Below are 17,468 nucleotides of genomic sequence, written 5' to 3'. Positions count from 1 at the left end.
TATGTTCTGATGGTTGAAATAGAAACCAGGCACTCTCTTTACAAGGGACAATAAGAATTTCACTCCATCTCCCTTGAAAGATGGCAGTCAGAAGAAGTTCAAGTCATCAAAACAATTTACTTGGTTCACAGCCCATTCTCTCCCTATTCCTGAAATATCTCTAGGGACCGCAAGAGTGGAGTAAAGAATGCTTTAATTATTCATAACCTCTGGGCTGCATACCTACTTCACATCCCACTTTTGTGCTTACAAGATGATTCCCCACAACTAAATCCATATTTCCTGTGAGACTGCATCACAAAGTACAGACTAAGCTTTTAAAAGGAAAACAATTACAGGACTAATGCACCAGTAATATCTCTGCATATTTAAGCATCTTTAGCTGCCCGTAAGAACAAGCAACTGGAAACGTCACATGACAGTCGCTCAAGTAATGCCAAGTGCAGTGTGAAAGTTCCAGCTGTCTTCTTCACCAGGAGGCTGTATCTCTGAATCCCAGAGAAAGCAGGTCCTAACTCACCAGGAAATAATTTCTGCAAAGTGCAGGAGTGTTGGGAGCTGGAGTTTGTTACGTCCTTATTTGCATTGATTTGAACAAAAGCTCTTGGTTGTAACATTTATTTGTCCTATGTAAAGCCAAAGCATGCATTGCCGTGTAGCCCAACAATTCCCTCCCACATATGCACTGGAGCTGCAGAACAATAGAAAAAGAACTCAGAGAAAGAAAGAAAGGATGGACTGGTTCGTTATTTATCAGTTCCCACTGCTCTCATTCGATTTTGAACCTCAGGTCTCCAGGCAATACAATCCAAAGGAAAGAGGAAAAAATATAGTCTGATTTTGCTCTACACAGTTTTGTGGTGTAAATAGTAATGTCCATTTTGGCCATACTAGTGGACCTCCAGTCCTCACAACCAGCCTCACATCAAAGGCAGAATGCCATGATTCAGCTGTGTATGCTGAAAAGTAGCATTAACAAACACTGAGATGTAGATAGTGCAGATCACTAAACTCGGGCAGATGCTGTTCAAGACTCTCAACGCAGCAGAAGTGAATTTGGGGAAAGGTCCAAGTCACCTGAGAGACCCCAAATGAAACTGAGATTTGTAAAATTCTTTTGAGTTACCTATGCAACATATTTAAGGCTACTGAATAATAAAAAAAAAAAAAAAAAGCAGAATTGACTTTGCATATTCAGTGATAAACATTAGACTTCGATAAGCTTCCATGCAAACAAGTCCTTGGGCCATATCTTCTCACTGTTCTGCCCTAAAATGTCTACAGTCTGAGGCACTTTCTGTATTTTCAAGTCTGATGGATCACACAAAATTAAAGTGTGCAGAATGGCAAGGAAGGGAGAGAAGGAGCACAAGATATTAAAAGGATCATTAATAAATCTTTGGAGAGAACTTCCTCATTCTGAATATTTAAATCCCAGCAATGAACCGCAGCACCGTACCTATACCCATAACAAATACTAATTTATTAAGGGTGATATATACTTTTCTCTGTTTTCTAGTCAAAACAAAATTACATGCATGTTTGCTCTGAATATTTCTTTATGATATTGTATTTCTCTTAGGATTCAAAAAGTGTATTTTTTCCACTTCTTATTAAGGGGATGCTGACGGAGAGCTAATATCCAGACTTTGTGGTCAGGCTACACCATCCGTGCCACTAGTCATAGCGGCCCCCCAGATCTGGGTACACTTTGTAAGCAATGAAAACACAGAAGATAAAGGATTCTTGGCCCATTACACGTTTGAAGGTAAATGGTTTCATAGACTGCTTCCCTTGCTGACTGAAGCACTTTTGGGCAATGTTGCCATTCATTTGGTGATACTGAGAATACACACTATGGGATCAGCTCTCAAAGAGATCCTCAAAAGATACACAGTGCCTGTCACTATTTATATCCATGTAAAGCAAAGATATGTCAGCGACTGGACTTTCAGATTTATTTTTTGCCTTGCTCTTCCCATTCCCTGAACCACATTTGAGTTTTTGCAATGCATTGCAACAGTTGGAACAGCTGGTTGCTCTTGGGAATAGGGGTGTAACAGGTAACACCAGCCAAATTTGACATTTCAAATAGGCCTCCAGAGTGTTAGGGTGGCTGAAATGAATTCTGCTGCTCGAACCTTCGCACTCATTTTGAAATCCACTTAAAGCCCTATCAGTGCAAATTACACCACTTTGCCACTTACATTCCAGAACAACTATTCATCCTGTCACAGCTGAATTTAGCCTTGGTGCTTATCTAGGCACATCAGTAGGTTTTGACTTGGTTGTGTTGGTCCAAGATGGCACTAGTTTGCTTAGAAGTCTGAGGAAAATAAATAGAAGATAAGGTGGAAGAAGCAGCTGTAAGTGTCAGCTGGCAAAGGTAGAGCTATATTAAGTATCAGAATAAATGCATTTTCAAGGTCATTGCATCTGTTTACTCATTATTCAGTGAGAAAGGTTTTAAAATCTGAATTTTCCCAGATAAATTATTCATCATTACCTGTATCAGTCCAACTTAAATATGTTTTAGTAATTAAATATGTTTTAGTACTATTCCAAGCTGAATATTTTTTCAGGCATTTAATTATAGTGTTCAGTTCCTAAACTGTATTGAAATCGCACTTTTTTTCTTCAGCCTGTGGTGGTATACAGTCGGGTGAAAGGGGAGTTATCTCAAGTCCTAATTACCCAGAGCCTTACAGCAACCTGAATCACTGCTCTTGGCTGTTGGAAGCCCCTGAAGGTGAAACCATCACTGTGAGTACACAATGCCATGACTGTGTGTGCAGCTGTAATTGCAAGAAGCACCCTCTAAGACCTGAGAAATAAGTTTGAGACAATGAGGAAAATCAGAAATATGGAGGAATTAAATATGTCCCCATCGACCTTACCTAAGAAACAGGAGGAAACGAAAATAACACTGCCAAACTAGATTATGCTTTTTGAAAATCAGAAGTATCCTAGTCTAACTTGACCTCAAAATTGTGCTGATTTCTCCTTTAAACAATAACTTGCTGCATTTAGGAAACTGAAATAACTCATCTTACTAGATATGTATGGATATTTTCACTATCATGAGAGTAAACACAAGACTGAAGTTTTGTCATCTCTGCAGAAAAGTAACAAGTTACTAGGAAATTACTTTCATGTCTTAATGGTTAGTGTGAGAAATAATATAATTACTGATACATCAATGAGATGCTACTCTTATTTCTCAGTAACTATTAACGGGCTGCCTGAGGGGCTACCTTCTTGAGCTGAACTGCTGAGACACCAACTCAAGAACTTTTATGATGAAGCAGTGGTAAACTTCACTCTCTGAATTATTTAACTGATCCTTTGTAGAAAAGGTCCAATCAGTAACATTTGTGGTCGTGTCAGAAAAATCTCTGAAAAGCAATTTTCTAAAAACGCATTGCAGATTTTAATATGTCATGTCTTTCACTAATTTCTCTATCATGATTTCCTTATTTACAGCTACAAAGGTATTTATTAGAAAGGCAAACCCATAGTCCTAATTACTCTGCTGCACAATATTCTGACCATTGCCTAAGTACTTATTTCAGGGAATACAGAATTGTTTAGTAGAACACAAAGTTTCTATTTAATCCACAAATTTGTTTAAAACAGAACTGATCTTATTCAGATGGAAGTAAATATGTATTTTAAACAGACTGAGTAGCAGCTTCTTCAGTGAAGGCAGACTAACCTTTTCCAGTACAAGCTGCCAGTTTCAGTCACTGGTGAAGTTCCAAACTTAAGCAATTTAACAATTTTAAATTTTTATTTGCTCTTTGCCTCAGGCAGATTTCTTTTCTAAATGAACATATTTAAAGGTTTCAGGAAGAAGTACTATATATTTCTAAAGTATTCCACAAAAATCATAGTCCTGGAACTGATTAAAAAGAAAACATATTGGAAATGGGTCAGGCAGTCATTAGTGTACATCAATATTTCAACATCAACAAATCCAAGTGTCTACTGGATCAGCAATCTAAATCTTTGAACTGGAAATCCCACCCATGTGCATATCACTCCAAGGGCAAACAGCATCAGTGTGGGAAGAAGACAGGGTCAGAAGCTGCCTGCCCAGCCCAGGCTATTTATGCAATGCATCCAGGCCTACAGAAACTAACCATGCAACTGGGGTTTTTTTTTCCTATTTAATGGAAACTAGCATTATTTTTAGCAACTGCTAAGTATTCTGATTCAAAATCATAGGAAGAAAAAAAAAAATTCAAGGCTTTCTGCTTACATAGCTACTGATGTTTGTATATGCAACTTCAGACCTCAGGACCAGAAGCCTTGAGAGCAGGGAAGTGGTTCAACAACTGTGCATACTCAAGACAGTTTTGAAGCACATGCTTAGCTTCAAGCATGTTAAGTCCCAATGATGCCAGTTTTGAACCTGTGAATTCTTCTTCCATTTCTGTCCTCATTCTAAGTAACTGCTGTTACTTATAGTGGCAAGACTCCAAGCAATACTTGAAGGAAAGCAGTAAAGTGAAGTGAGGGATGGATTTCTGAGCATACCCAGAAATCATTATGCTAGGATGTCTATGGGATCTGTACGAAATTGCTTTAATCTCTTGGCTGATGTGGCTGCTATTAGCTCCTGAATATCACTTTTGTGTGTTGCAGCTAAATTTTACAGCCTTCCATGTTGAAAATCATGCGCTTTGCCAGTGGGACTCTGTTACTATTCTGAATGGTGGCTCTCCCGGATCTCCTGTCATAGGAAAGTATTGTGGAATCACATCCCCTGGTACTATTCAGTCTGGTTCCAACAAGCTAGTCATCATCTTTAACTCTGATCACTCGATTCAAGGAGGTGGCTTTTACGCAACTTGGACTGCAGAATCTCTAGGTAAGAGAAAAAACACTTTTTTTTCAGGTCTAACTTAACAGTGCATCATGCCTGTTTAGCATTTTTCAACCATGAAATGAAATAGGATCCTTCCTCTTTAATTAAGTTTGCATTAAAGAACAAAAGTAATACATGCCAACCTCTTCAGCATTCCTGAAAGAAGCCAGCACTACATAAGTCCAATATTAAAATAGTATTGTCTGATCTCACACAATGAAATCATATTTAGCCTGATTTTGTACTTTATGGCCTCTATAAGATAGTTTCTTGATGTTTGTAAATTGGTACCATGCCCATTATCCTCCCAGCAGTGGTATCTATTGTCAGTGACTATGAGACATTTTGTTTCTTGAATAATAATTATTTCACAGTTTGATTTGGTTTAAACACTTGAAACTAGAAAGAGATCAGTTTCAAAACAGAGAGGCAGACAGAATTTCTCGAAGACATGGCAGCAGCCTAGAACTCTTCCACTTGAGTGAAGATGTTGGTACTCTTTTGAAAGTGGTATACATGCAGGATGGAATTAGTGAATTTTAAAAAGCTACCTTCCCTCTCTTGAAATTATGTCTCTGGATTAAAAAAAAAGCTCACCATTTGCATACTGTCCTTCAAGAGGTGACTAAAGGCAGGTGTAGATATCCCGGCTGGTGGCAGGGAAGAATTTGTTGTGCTTTCCGACCTCAGTACAGAGCTGGCAATGTGTTCCCTAGTGTCACCTCCAGCTCTAAACCTTCCAGCTGATGCTGATCAGCTTTCCATCAGTTAATGGTCTAGTAGTATTCACAGGAAGCTGATGTAGTGTCTTAAATGTATCAGTAGTCTGTGCTTGCATGAATGTACATGCCACTTGAGCAGGTTTTGACACTTTTCCCTGTTGTCACTCTGATTTCATGTGCAAGAAGGCCACTCTTCAATAATGTAGTCGACATTAGCATACACATGCAGTGTGCATAGTCAATAGTCTCTCTGTGAAAGGAGATTTCCCTTTTTTATGTACCTGGTTTCCTTGCCTCAGCTTTCTCCTCATTTGTCCACTAAGATTCTCTGGGTTTACATTTGCACCTCAAATACTGTGCTCAATTCTGGGCCCCTCACTACAAGAAGGACATTGAGGCTCTGGAGCGTGTCCAGAGAAGAGCAACAAAGCTGGTGAGGGGGCTGGAGAACAAGTCTTACGAGGAGCGGCTGAGGGACCTGGGGTTGTTTAGCCTGGAGAAGAGGAGGCTGAGGGGAGAACTTATTGCTCTCTACAACCTCCTGAAAGGTTGTAGAAGCCTCCTGAAAGGAGGTTGTAGAGAGGAGGGAGCTGGCCTCTTCTCCCAAGTGACAGAGGACAGGACAAGGAGGAATGGCCTCAAGTTGTGCCAGGGGAGGTTCAGGCTGGACTTCAGAAAAAAAATTTTCATGGAAAGGGTCATTGGGCACTGGCAGAGGCTGCCCAGGGAGGTGGTTGAGTCCCCATATCTGGAGGTATTTAAAAGACGGGTAGATGAGGTGCTCAGGGACATGGTTTAGTGGCAGGTAGGAATGGTTGAACTTGATGATCCAAGAGGTATTTTCCAACCTGGTGATTCTATGATTCAATGATTCTACATTCTATAGGTGTAAGCAAAACTTGGCCTCATATGCTTTTAAACACAATTGCCATTTCTAACACAGAAGAATGTGTTTTTAAACACAGAATGTGAATAAACAGAAGAATGTGAATTTTAAAGTTAACACATCTTTTTTTAAGACAAAAAATAAAAATGTTACGAATAACTTTTTTGCTCCTTATTCATCCTTCTACTACATCGACTCTGAAATAATAATGGGTTGCTAGTACTGTATGCACAGCCCTAGTATATTGCTCTTGGCATGGTATTTTCAAGTATGCTTCAGATTAGCTAGAATTGTTATCTATAAGAACATGAGCCGACACAGAGCCTTGACCAGCTATTCCACCTTATAAGTGAATCTGTTAATAATTTTTAAAGGCATGTTTTTCAGCCCCCTCCATTATCCCACTGAGATCTGTAGGGCTGCCTGCAGTCACCATTTTGCCCTTGGCAAATGGATGTAGCTTTAGTAGATTCACATGTGGAACTGCAATATTTGCATGTTGCAGAGTGAAGAAAAAAAAGGATTCAGCAGTAGATTGAGGTTTTTTCCCAAGGGTGCTTTCCTGAATGGTTGTCGGTCATGATGTGCATGCTGTGGGGTGTGGAAAGGAACCTGCACAGTCTCAGAAGAAGCTCCTCATTAAAGAATTTCTGACCCTTAGTCTGTCTCTAAGCAATACTCACTTCTAATTGTTGGGAGCGTATAGAAGGACCAGACAAAAAGGTATGAACTGGAAAGGAGAACGAGCTTGTGAAGAAGAGAAAGGGAAATATAGAGACCTTCTCTGGAGCGTAACTACCTCCCTGCTGCAGGGGTGGGAGAAGGAAAGTTAATTAAAAGAGGGGTAAATGAAGTTTGAATGGGTGTCAAGGCTCTCTCAGTCTTGCTGCCATGGAAGCAAGCAGCTATTCAAGGCTGACACCAACAGGAATTATTTGAACATTTCTACCACCCATTACTATTTTTCACAGGATGTGGTGGAATCATTCATTCAGAGAATGGTATGATCAAGTCTCCTCATTGGCCTCAAAACTTTCCCACGAACACCAGATGCACATGGACCATCATTACACATGAAAGCAAGCACTTGGAGATGAACTTCCACAGTATCTTCCAGATTCCAGATAACACTGGAAGCTGCCAAAGCAGCTATGTGAAGGTAAAATAATTGTTGGCACTAGATCAGCTGAGCAGTGCTTTAAGAAGTCATAATTCCAGAATCCTATTTTGCAGGATAACAATCAGGATTGTCAAGTCACAAAATTCAGGAAATACAGACTGAAGTCTTTGTACAATACAGTCAGTTCTGTATGCGTTGATAACTGACTTGTGTATGTATTTTATTTTTATCAGTTCTTGAGGCTCCTCTTCAGAGAAGGTCCCATCACCCTACATGCTCTTCCAAAACTGAAAATATGAAAAAAATACATATGATTTCAGAACCAAGAAATAATGAGAAAATATAGGGTAATGAAAAGACCTTTTCAGTTACTCCAGTGAGTAAAAAGACAGAAATGTGACACTAGAATTTGATAAAATTTCTGTATAAGTGTATAAAGTGTCCAAATTGCACTTTTTTTTTCAATCTTGAAAAAAACAGACAGCATTCTTATCTTTTGTAGGTTGTCAAGAGCCATTTGTTTTCAAAGCAACAGAATAGAGTGGACATGCTTTGAATTTTTCAGTGTAATTTTTTTCTCAGGCATTTGGCATATGTTCAGTGGTTTTGTGCTCATTTACTCCACAGCAGTAAAACTCCCACTTCAAATAAAGGGCAAATATAATTTGACAACATGTGGGAAGATTTAAGTAGCTGTACATCTGATCTATGCTTTCTAACTCACAAACCACAGTTGAACTCAATTTTTAGGGCTGTGGAAAAAAATAATATTAGATTCCTCTTTAATTAGCCAGCTCTACTGATTAATTGATGTAGTATGTTACAATAATTTTTATGAATATGAAAGTCCTTATGCCACTCAGTAAAGATAATTTAATTTCAAATTTCTAAACTCTCCTGAATGACCTCATCAAAACTGTGTTGGCAGGAGTTTTTCTCCATAGAGCACAATTTGAAATTTTTGGTGATGTTTACCTCCATTTCTGAATGCCCAGTTTGAGATATATGAAAGTGTCTGGATATGAAAAAGTGTAGAAGAAGTGTACGTTTCTTTCATTCCAAGCTCAGCAGCCAAAAATGAAGAATCCAAAGTCAAGCATGACTTCTTGGCCAGGCCGTAGACTGTTTATATTAATACTTTGAGCATCCATTGCCTTAAACACCTGGCCAGAAGAATGAAGTGGTTCCTATGCCTATACTTACAGACTAACCCTTTGTTAATCCTTTCTAGGATGGTTGCTTAGAACAATCGCGATTTCATATGGTTCTTCTACTTTCACTAGCCTTATTTCAAACACCTTATTTTTAAAATCAAATATCATTTGGTTTTAACATATTTTTGGTATAAAGTACCAGTAAAAAAACTGTTCAAACACATCAATGAAAAATAAATTTATTATTAGAGCAAACATTGTTTTCTTTTTTTCTTAAAGCAGATGTTTTAAATCCTTGGCAATAAACATTGTGATTCAGGAAATTATTTAAGCATTCAAAAACATAAAAAAATATGCCTGTGTTTGATTTCGTATGTGTACTTGAAGTTCAGTACTTTAACTCTGAGCCTCAAGTGCATGCTTATGTAATTACCTGAAGAGAGTTTCACTTAGAAACCTACCTAAACCTGAAAGGGCTTCTTGAATGCATGGCTTGATTGAACTTAAACTGGCTCTTGGTACAGTCAAGAATATTTTTTTAATTGGTTATTCACCAAGATTCACTCCTTGGAGAAACCTTTTTGTCTCCACTGACTGTAGAGTGAACAGAGAGTAACTCCAATTTAGGGCTCTAAAATTTAGTGTGAGATGCATCCTACCCTAAGTCTACAGAAAGAACAATTGCACATGCAGTTCCTGGTGGATTGGCACAAACTACATGGGCTTTGAAAGAAAGCACTAAATCATTTGCTATCTGCGTTTGCCAGGTGTGGAGAGGAAATGATGAAGAAGAAGCATCTTTGTTAACCACAGGATGTGGAAATTCAGCTCCTGATCCTGTTGTTGCTCCAAACAATGTGATAACTACAGTATTTCAGTCTCAGGACACTCCTGGGCCAGGTTTCTCTGCATCTTTCATAAGCAGTAAGTAATATTAAAGCCAAATAGCTGTTCTGTTTTGGATTAATTTGATCTGTGTGTAACAATTCAGACCTCAGTTCAAAAAGGCACTGAAGCCTTTGCGCAGTTTTTGAAATCAAGAGTTTCCCTACTGAACGCAACAGAGCTACTGTGTGCTCCAGGGTTGGACTTGCCAGAGATTCTCCATGCAGCTATAATGTTGTAGTTATTCTTAGCTACTTTTGCCTTTTCAGTGTGCTGAAAAGAAATAGCCTTTAAATTTTAACTATTTGTTTCTCTATAGTTAAACTGCTTGGATGCTAAGTCTGTAATCTCCTTAAAAAGAAAAAAAGGATCTATTCCTTCTTTAGAATTTTTACCTCTGTTCTTCTTTTCAAGGCACATGCTGAAACTGCAGTAACTTCTCCTGTGCATGGTGTAGCCCGTGCCCTTCACCTGAACCACATGAAATGCAAATACAAAAAAGCAAAGCAAAGGCTAGAGTAGGTGGTAAGGAGTCACTTCCTCTCCTGAGAGCAGTTTAAGTGGCATTTTCTGGGTGGGCTTCTCTGTTTCTTTAACTATGGCATGTGCTTTATAACAGTCAAACCCACCACAAATGTAGGAGATTGTGCTCGCTTCCTGTGGATTGTTCATTTTGTTGTTTGGGGTTTTTTTGTAGGATGCCACCACAGTAAACCACTTTACTGTATCCAGATTAAAACAGTGAGAATTAAGTGCTTAGAGGAGGATACTATTGAAATACACAGAATTCTGAACCGAAACTACTTTTGTTTTCATTACATCTAGACTAATATTATCAGTAGCAACTAAAAACCTCTTAGTGGAAACAATCACAGGCTTCATATGCCTGTTCCTAATCTTATATCAGCATTTCACTGTGCACTGCGCTCTCTTAAGCCCGTAGGCGCAAGGCTATGCAAGTCATTAGTACCAGAAGGATGTCCATGAAAATGACCAGTTCCATATGCCTCAGAAGTTCTGGGTAGCAAATCTTTCCTGCCTCTGCATATGACAAAGCAACCCAGAGATAGCCCGAGAGCAGACTGCATCCTCCTGACTGTCAGGCATGAAGCAACAATGGTGCCACTTGGCCTAACATGGGCATTTTCACATGAAACTAAACTGCTGATATGCTCCAATAAGGCCCATCCAGTTCAGCTACATTTGTATGAACTAAGGGATTTTGAAATGTGCAGGCTCCAAAGCCATAAGAACGGCAATGCTTGTCCTTCTCGTCAGTGGGCTGAGGGGCTGTGGCCTGATCTTATCCAGGTCACTCCAAGGTACCACGTGCAGTTGTACGCAGGAACACCCTGTGCTACCCAAAACCACTGCTCTCTGTGTGTCTAAGACCTACTTTTGCCATCATGATATATAATACTCTCACTGGTTTTTTGACCAACCTCTTCAGAAGAGATGAGATTCTTATGTACAGTATTTCTTTTCTCACTGCAAAACCAGAATGATTTTATTACCTGGATTATAACTGTGTCTTATTTATTCATGTTTGCAGGATGTGGAGTAAATTTCACCAGCCCTACAGGTCGCATCATCTCTCCTAACTACCCTAGTCAGTATGATAACAACTTGAACTGCAGTTACCTGATAGACCAGGGGCCACAGTCACTTGTGATCCTAGAATTTGAGACTTTTCACTTGGAAGGTAACTGGTTCTTCATAATTTCAATATGTACTATGAAGCGTAACTTCTTACTTGAAAACCTGCAAGTCTTCTATCATGGAAAATGTTGAAGGTTTAACTTGCTGGTTCATTCTGAAAATAGTTTCCAGATAAACATTTAAAGAAACAGTTTCTAGGGTTTAATTTTGTGTCACTGAAGGCTTCCGGAATAGTGAAGATAGATCTCACCTACTGAATATCTTGCAAACAAATTTGGGAATTTGCCAGGTGATTGGAGTATAAGAGTAACTGTGGCCAGTTTGGGTGTTCACCCCTGCCTTTTCTTTGCTGTTGAGTCTTACAATCTTTTTTATCTTAGGCCAGCTGTTTTGCTTTTCAGTGCTTCAGTTTCCTTAACTGATAATAATAATGGTTATAGATCTCTTCTCTTCTCTTCTCTTCTCTTCTCTTCTCTTCTCTTCTCTTCTCTTCTCTTCTCTTCTAAGTTTTCAAACTCTTTTGAATTCAAAAGTATTCTGGTCCAAACTTAATTTAGGTCTGAGACAAAGATTTTACTATTATTTTATAGGAAACATTTTTTTTCATCCTCTAATACAAACTGTTACCTTAAGAATTTATTTTTTTTAAAGAAATGTAAAGTACAAAAATTACATCATTTCTTTGTGTAGAGACATTATTGTTCAGCAGACACAAGGAACATTAGGCTGAATCAGGTGATGCCAATATTGACAGCTCCATGAGTGCATTACTGATCTGTATTCTGTCTGTGCATTTAGTTAATTTATAAATGGAATCAAACTTCTCTTATCAAGAGGTTAAAGCAAAGAGGTAAATGATGTGGAAATAAGAATAGAACCAGACCTAAATCAGTACTAAAAATATTCTAGAGGAAGTATGATACACTCCAGTAGCTGATTATTTATCCACAATTTCAATACCGGATAGGGGAGGATGTGATTGAGAGGAGCCCTGCAAAGAAGGACTTAGGGGTGCTCATTGATGAGAAGCTTGACATGAGATGACAAAGCACATTTGCAGTCCAGAAGGCCAACTGTAACCTGGGCTGCATCAAAAGGAGCATGGCCAGCAGGTTGAGGGAGGTGATTCTGCCCCTCTGTTCCTCTTTTGTGAGACCCCACTTGGAGTATTCCAGTCCAGTTCTGGAATCCTCAATGTAGGAAGGATATGGAACTGTTGGAAGGGGTCTAGAGGAGGGGGGTCCAGAGGAGGGCTACAAAGATGATCAGAAGGCTGGAGCGCCTCCCATATGAGGACAGGCTGAGAGAGTTGGGGTTGTTTGGCCTGGAGAAGAGAAGGCTCTATAGAGACCTCATAGCAACCTCCAAGTACCTGAGAGGGATGTACAAGAAAGGTAGGGACTTTTTAAATTGCATGTAGTGATGGGATGAGGAGGAATGGCTACAAATTGAAGAAAGGAAGATTTAGACTAGACATTAGGAAAAAATCCTTCACAATGAGGGTGGTAAACCACTGGCACACGTTGCCCAGGGAAGCTGTGGATGCTCTGTCCCTGGAAGTGTTCAAGGCCAGGTTGGATGGGGCCTTGGGCAGCCTGATCTATTGGGATGTCCCTGCCCATGGCAGGGGGGTTGGAACTGGATGGTTTTTAAGGTCCCTTCCAACCCAAACCATTCTATGATTCTATGATTATTATTTTTCACAAAATCTTAAAATAAATTCTGTAGCAGACAGAAATCGCCTGGGTTCAAATGGGAAACAAAATTGAAAACACCATCTTGCAAACTATTACAAAGAAGTAAGAACTTACTCGGCAGTCCCACTGAATATGTTTAGCACATGTATCTAAGGGTTTTCCAACTGCAAAAGCACGATAATGTTTGGCAGCATCTGTTAAAAACATTTCTAGCTATTGCATATGCAAGTAAGCATTGCATCTGCATAGACTGTTGCTGAGTGTGGCCTTTAAAATTTTAACCATACTAGCACAGATGTTCTGGATTGGGTTTTTAAAGTTTAGCTACATGTCCAATTATTATAATTTACTACCCTAAAATAAATCCAATTTTTTTTTCATGGTTGTTTAGTAATGAAACGAAGTATCTAAAATAATGCCTTTAAGGCATACATATCTCATTGACTTTAACTGGCTGAGGTATCTTTTCCAGAAAATTAGAAGGCAGAAGGTAATTGGCTGTAGTGCCATGACACATTGGTACAAAATTGAATGACTTCTTGGGTTAGTCACAGATCTCTGCTGTAGAGGAGTTATGTTTTCAATTGTGATGAGGCGCCTGTTCTGATTATAAAGAACAACTCCAAATGAGGCAGTTAACCCACAGCAGTGATACAATATCAGTATCTGGAAAAAAATGAACATGACATGCATGTACTAAATAGTAAATATGTATTGAACACTAAATATAACAAGCCAGAGAGAAAGAGAGAACTGGAGGAAACTGCCAAAATCAAATGTGTTGATTTTGTGACCAAAATTTCGTCTGAATTGGCTGCTTCCTGGTAGGTAAATAGTCCGGTCTTATCTGACTTTAAGCCCCTGAAAATGATTATGATCTATATTTCTCTCTTCCTATAGTGAAGTGAAAAAGTGCTTCAAACTCAAAACTAAATGTGTTGTGCAGGTGGAATGAATCACTTTTGGAAGGCCTCTCTCATTTTCTTTGTCCATTCACTATTAAAGGAGTTTAGACAAGATACTTAATATTTAGACAGCAAAACATTGGCAAGATTAACCCTATGAATGGAGTTTGACTTAGTCTCTGTGATTTCCTTCCAGCCTGAAGAATGTCTTTTCCTGTGCCAAACTGAATATGATTTGTTTGATTTGTTTGTTCCATGACGTTGCATAGGTGGACAGCTGCTTCTTGTAGTACCACCTGCATTCTTGGTTTTGGTTCTCTAAGAACCAAGCAAATGAGGATGAGTTTGTTTTCCCAGCCCCACTCCTGTGATAGTGATAAATGTTTTCCATCTGTCCTTCCTCCTTGGATCAAAGGTCTACACAAAAGTAACATTCTAGAGTTAGTAAAAAACCTTTTCTGTCTCAGTAGACTTGCTGTCTAAGAAATAATAAATTATATACATTTTTTGGTCATAAGCTTTATTCAGGTGAATGTCCTCATGAAAACTCCTCTAGGACAGCAATGGTTGTGTCTTAAATGACTAAAACTCTTCAAGTATGAGCACAACATCCAAGGAAGGGTAGGAGAAATGGATGGGAGTGTCTTACAACATCTGGTTTTAGATTTCTATACTATTTACACCCTGTCCATACAAAACAACTGCATTGTTTTGAAACCGTGTTGACCTGAAAAGTATTTGGTTTCTCAGTTGTTACTAGGCAATTCAGAAAAAAAAAAAAGACAAGTTTTGCAATAGATTATTTTGAAAGAGGGGGGGTGTGTGTGTATGTATGTGTGTGTGTGTGTATATATATGTGAAAGATTTGTAATTCCTTGCTTTCAAAATAGTATCTTGTGCTATGGAGATGGTTAATATCTTGCACAGGACTATATATATCTACATAATACCTCTCCTACATTAGTAATTACTATTAAAATTTTATACCAGAAGTTACAGTTTTGAATCAAAACAGGATTATTTTGAGTTTTACTTTAAACAAAAAAACAAGTTCTGCCTTAACACAAAAAAGAAACAGAATCTATGTCTATAACCAGAGCAATGGAAAGAGGACAGAGAAAGTGACCAGATAGTTGTGAGTCCAAATTCGGTCAAGGTTTTTGTTCAGGTATCATATCAAATGAGTTTTTTTATGGAGAATAATGAGACTGGGCAGAAATTTTTGCTAAATGGAACACAAAGGTGTATTTAAAAATGTAATATAAGAGCAACTGAAACTCTTACCATGTGAACTTTGGAGGCAGGAGTCCGTGTGTCAATGCTGAGTGGTACCAAGAGATGACAGAGAGAAGATAGGTAACAAAAGGTCTTGGAAGCAAATACGTGCAGCAATACAAAGAAAGGGGAATATGTTCATAACATCAGGCCAAATAATTGATCTCTCCAGCAGTATTTGGAAGAAATACTGTCAAGGCTAGAGGAATGAATGGTACAGTATCCATGTTGGAAAAATCACTATTTCTTGGGTGAGAGTCATAGCTATATGGAAGAATAGGAAAGAGTTTGTCCTAAACTGGTAACTCCTAATATTTACATATAGCCTAGATGTGAAGACTTGAAGAGATCCAAATCATAAAAATGGACCTAATGAAGGCAGGCAAAATGATGAGGCTGTGAAGAAAGAAGATGCAAGAGAAGTATTGAAGGGTGTGGAAAGTTAGTCTTGAATGGTTTTATTGAGAGACAGAAATAAGATTTAAGTCTGAACAGAAAAAGGCTTAGAGGAGGGAAGCAGACTTGCGGGGTCATCAGCGTAGAGATAGCAATTGGATCTGTCCTTGCAAAAGAGATTATACAGAGCTAATATGGAGATAGACAGGAGAGGAGATGTCTCTTTGAATCCTCATGGATTAATTGAAAGAGAGAATATAGTAATACCAGAGGAATGAGCAAAAGCTGTTAGTTAGAAAAGGTTTTATGAAGAAAACTAGTGTTAGCTATGTGGAAAGTGCCTGTCACCTCAAAGAGGATGTGAATCTGACATCCAGCTAAGAAAAGATCTCCGGAGACTCATGAAAGCCGTTCCATTGTTGTGCAAGAGAAAGAAATTGGTCTAGAAAAGATCTAAGATGATAGAATTAAAGGAAGTAAACCACAGAGAAGAATCGCTGATGTTGTGCTGAGCATATGTAGAAGCTGGAAGGATGACATAAGGAGATAGAAGAGAGGAATCTGGGGCTGGGGATTATGTGCAGAATAATGTGTTTTAGTATGGTGAGAAATTAGGGAGAAGTATAAACAAAAGAATGAATTACAGGATAGAGATCAAACAATCATCTTTTTTTTTTTTACATTTCTTTGTATTTTAAAATAGGGTATGACATGAAGAATTTTTTTTTATCAATTACTTTATTAACAGTGTAATCAGCTATGTGATGTGGCTGGTTGTTTTCAACTTAGTTACTCTTATTAGAGTAGGACAAGCACCATATTTCCCTGTTGGCATAATTGTAAAGCATGCTAGAAGACATTGTCTTCATTGAGAAAGAGGAATTTTAAAATTAAAACTCCGGAGAGGATCTCAAATATATTTGACTGCTAGAATCACTGTTGTTCTTCTGAAACAGAATTATCACTCCATTCCTATTTGTCACCCTGTTCAGTATGAGTCATCCTGTTTCCTACAACACTAGGAAGCAGCTTGTTTTGACTGCACAATCTACAGGAATCACTCTACTGCAACAGTAGGCTCAGCGTCTCTCTTGTTAAACTTAGATAATTCCTTCTTAATCCTTTGCAGTTTAAGTAACTGCCCCATTGTTACTAACAGATCACTAAACATGATAACGTGACCTCAATAAACACGTAACACCCCAGCTTACGTTATGCTTGTGAAAGATGAAGAAAAAGACAAAGAAAACATCGCGTTGTTCTGTAAGCATAACAACTAATGAAGATCATTTTTCAGTAGATATGTGCTGTGTTTTCCACTGACAGCATTAATTCAGCTTTCTTTCATAACCTATATGGCTGCCTTCTTGCTCCCACATGATATCAGACTCCCACCATACATCTTTTCTACCTCCCACAGTACATCCTTTGGTGGTACCACTCTGTGTACCACTAACTTCTCCCCATGCTTATGGTGGGGCAGGGAGGTGATGACATGGCTTTGAGCTCCCAGGGTGCCAGTGGCTGGTGCTTGGCAGATCTCTGCCCAAATTGGAAGCACAGCTTGTTCTTCTTTGGTGATGTTCACTTGGCACACTAACTCAGCTACCAACCTTCATGAAATTTACATGAACCTGGTACATTTGGGACCTCTCTTCTTTGTTGAATCTGAGTGCAAATGACAAAGTGGCTAGAAAGTCAGGAAGGCAGGGCAGGGAGTCAGAGAGGTTCCTCGTGAAACCTAATTGTGAATAAGAAACTGAAAACCAATGGGGAAAAAATAGTAGAATGCTACATTCCCCATCTCTATGTTTCTTAGTGCTTCTGAATGGGCAGCTTTTCCCTCATCACAATATCTGCACTGATTTGCCCCCTACAGCAAATTGATCTATAAAATAT

At 38.7% G+C, this 17,468-nt stretch overlaps 1 protein-coding gene across 1 annotated transcript in view; it reads left to right on the top strand.

The window, feature by feature from the left end:
• Nucleotides 1-17,468, top strand: part of CUBN (cubilin) — a 142,037-nt gene that overhangs the window by 102,489 nt on the left and 22,080 nt on the right. Inside the window, exons 51-56 of the mRNA XM_054057709.1 lie at nt 1,619-1,768; nt 2,642-2,763; nt 4,648-4,873; nt 7,450-7,637; nt 9,520-9,676; nt 11,190-11,339. Coding sequence (XP_053913684.1) covers nt 1,619-1,768; nt 2,642-2,763; nt 4,648-4,873; nt 7,450-7,637; nt 9,520-9,676; nt 11,190-11,339 — 993 coding nt within the window. The remainder of the gene's footprint in view (nt 1-1,618; nt 1,769-2,641; nt 2,764-4,647; nt 4,874-7,449; nt 7,638-9,519; nt 9,677-11,189; nt 11,340-17,468) is intronic.

Source organism: Cuculus canorus, chromosome 2 (assembly GCF_017976375.1).
Source record: "Cuculus canorus isolate bCucCan1 chromosome 2, bCucCan1.pri, whole genome shotgun sequence".
Classification (NCBI taxonomy): Eukaryota; Metazoa; Chordata; class Aves; order Cuculiformes; family Cuculidae; genus Cuculus; species Cuculus canorus.
Note: the sequence above shows the minus strand (reverse complement) of the source record. Positions and strands in the feature narration are given on the sequence as shown.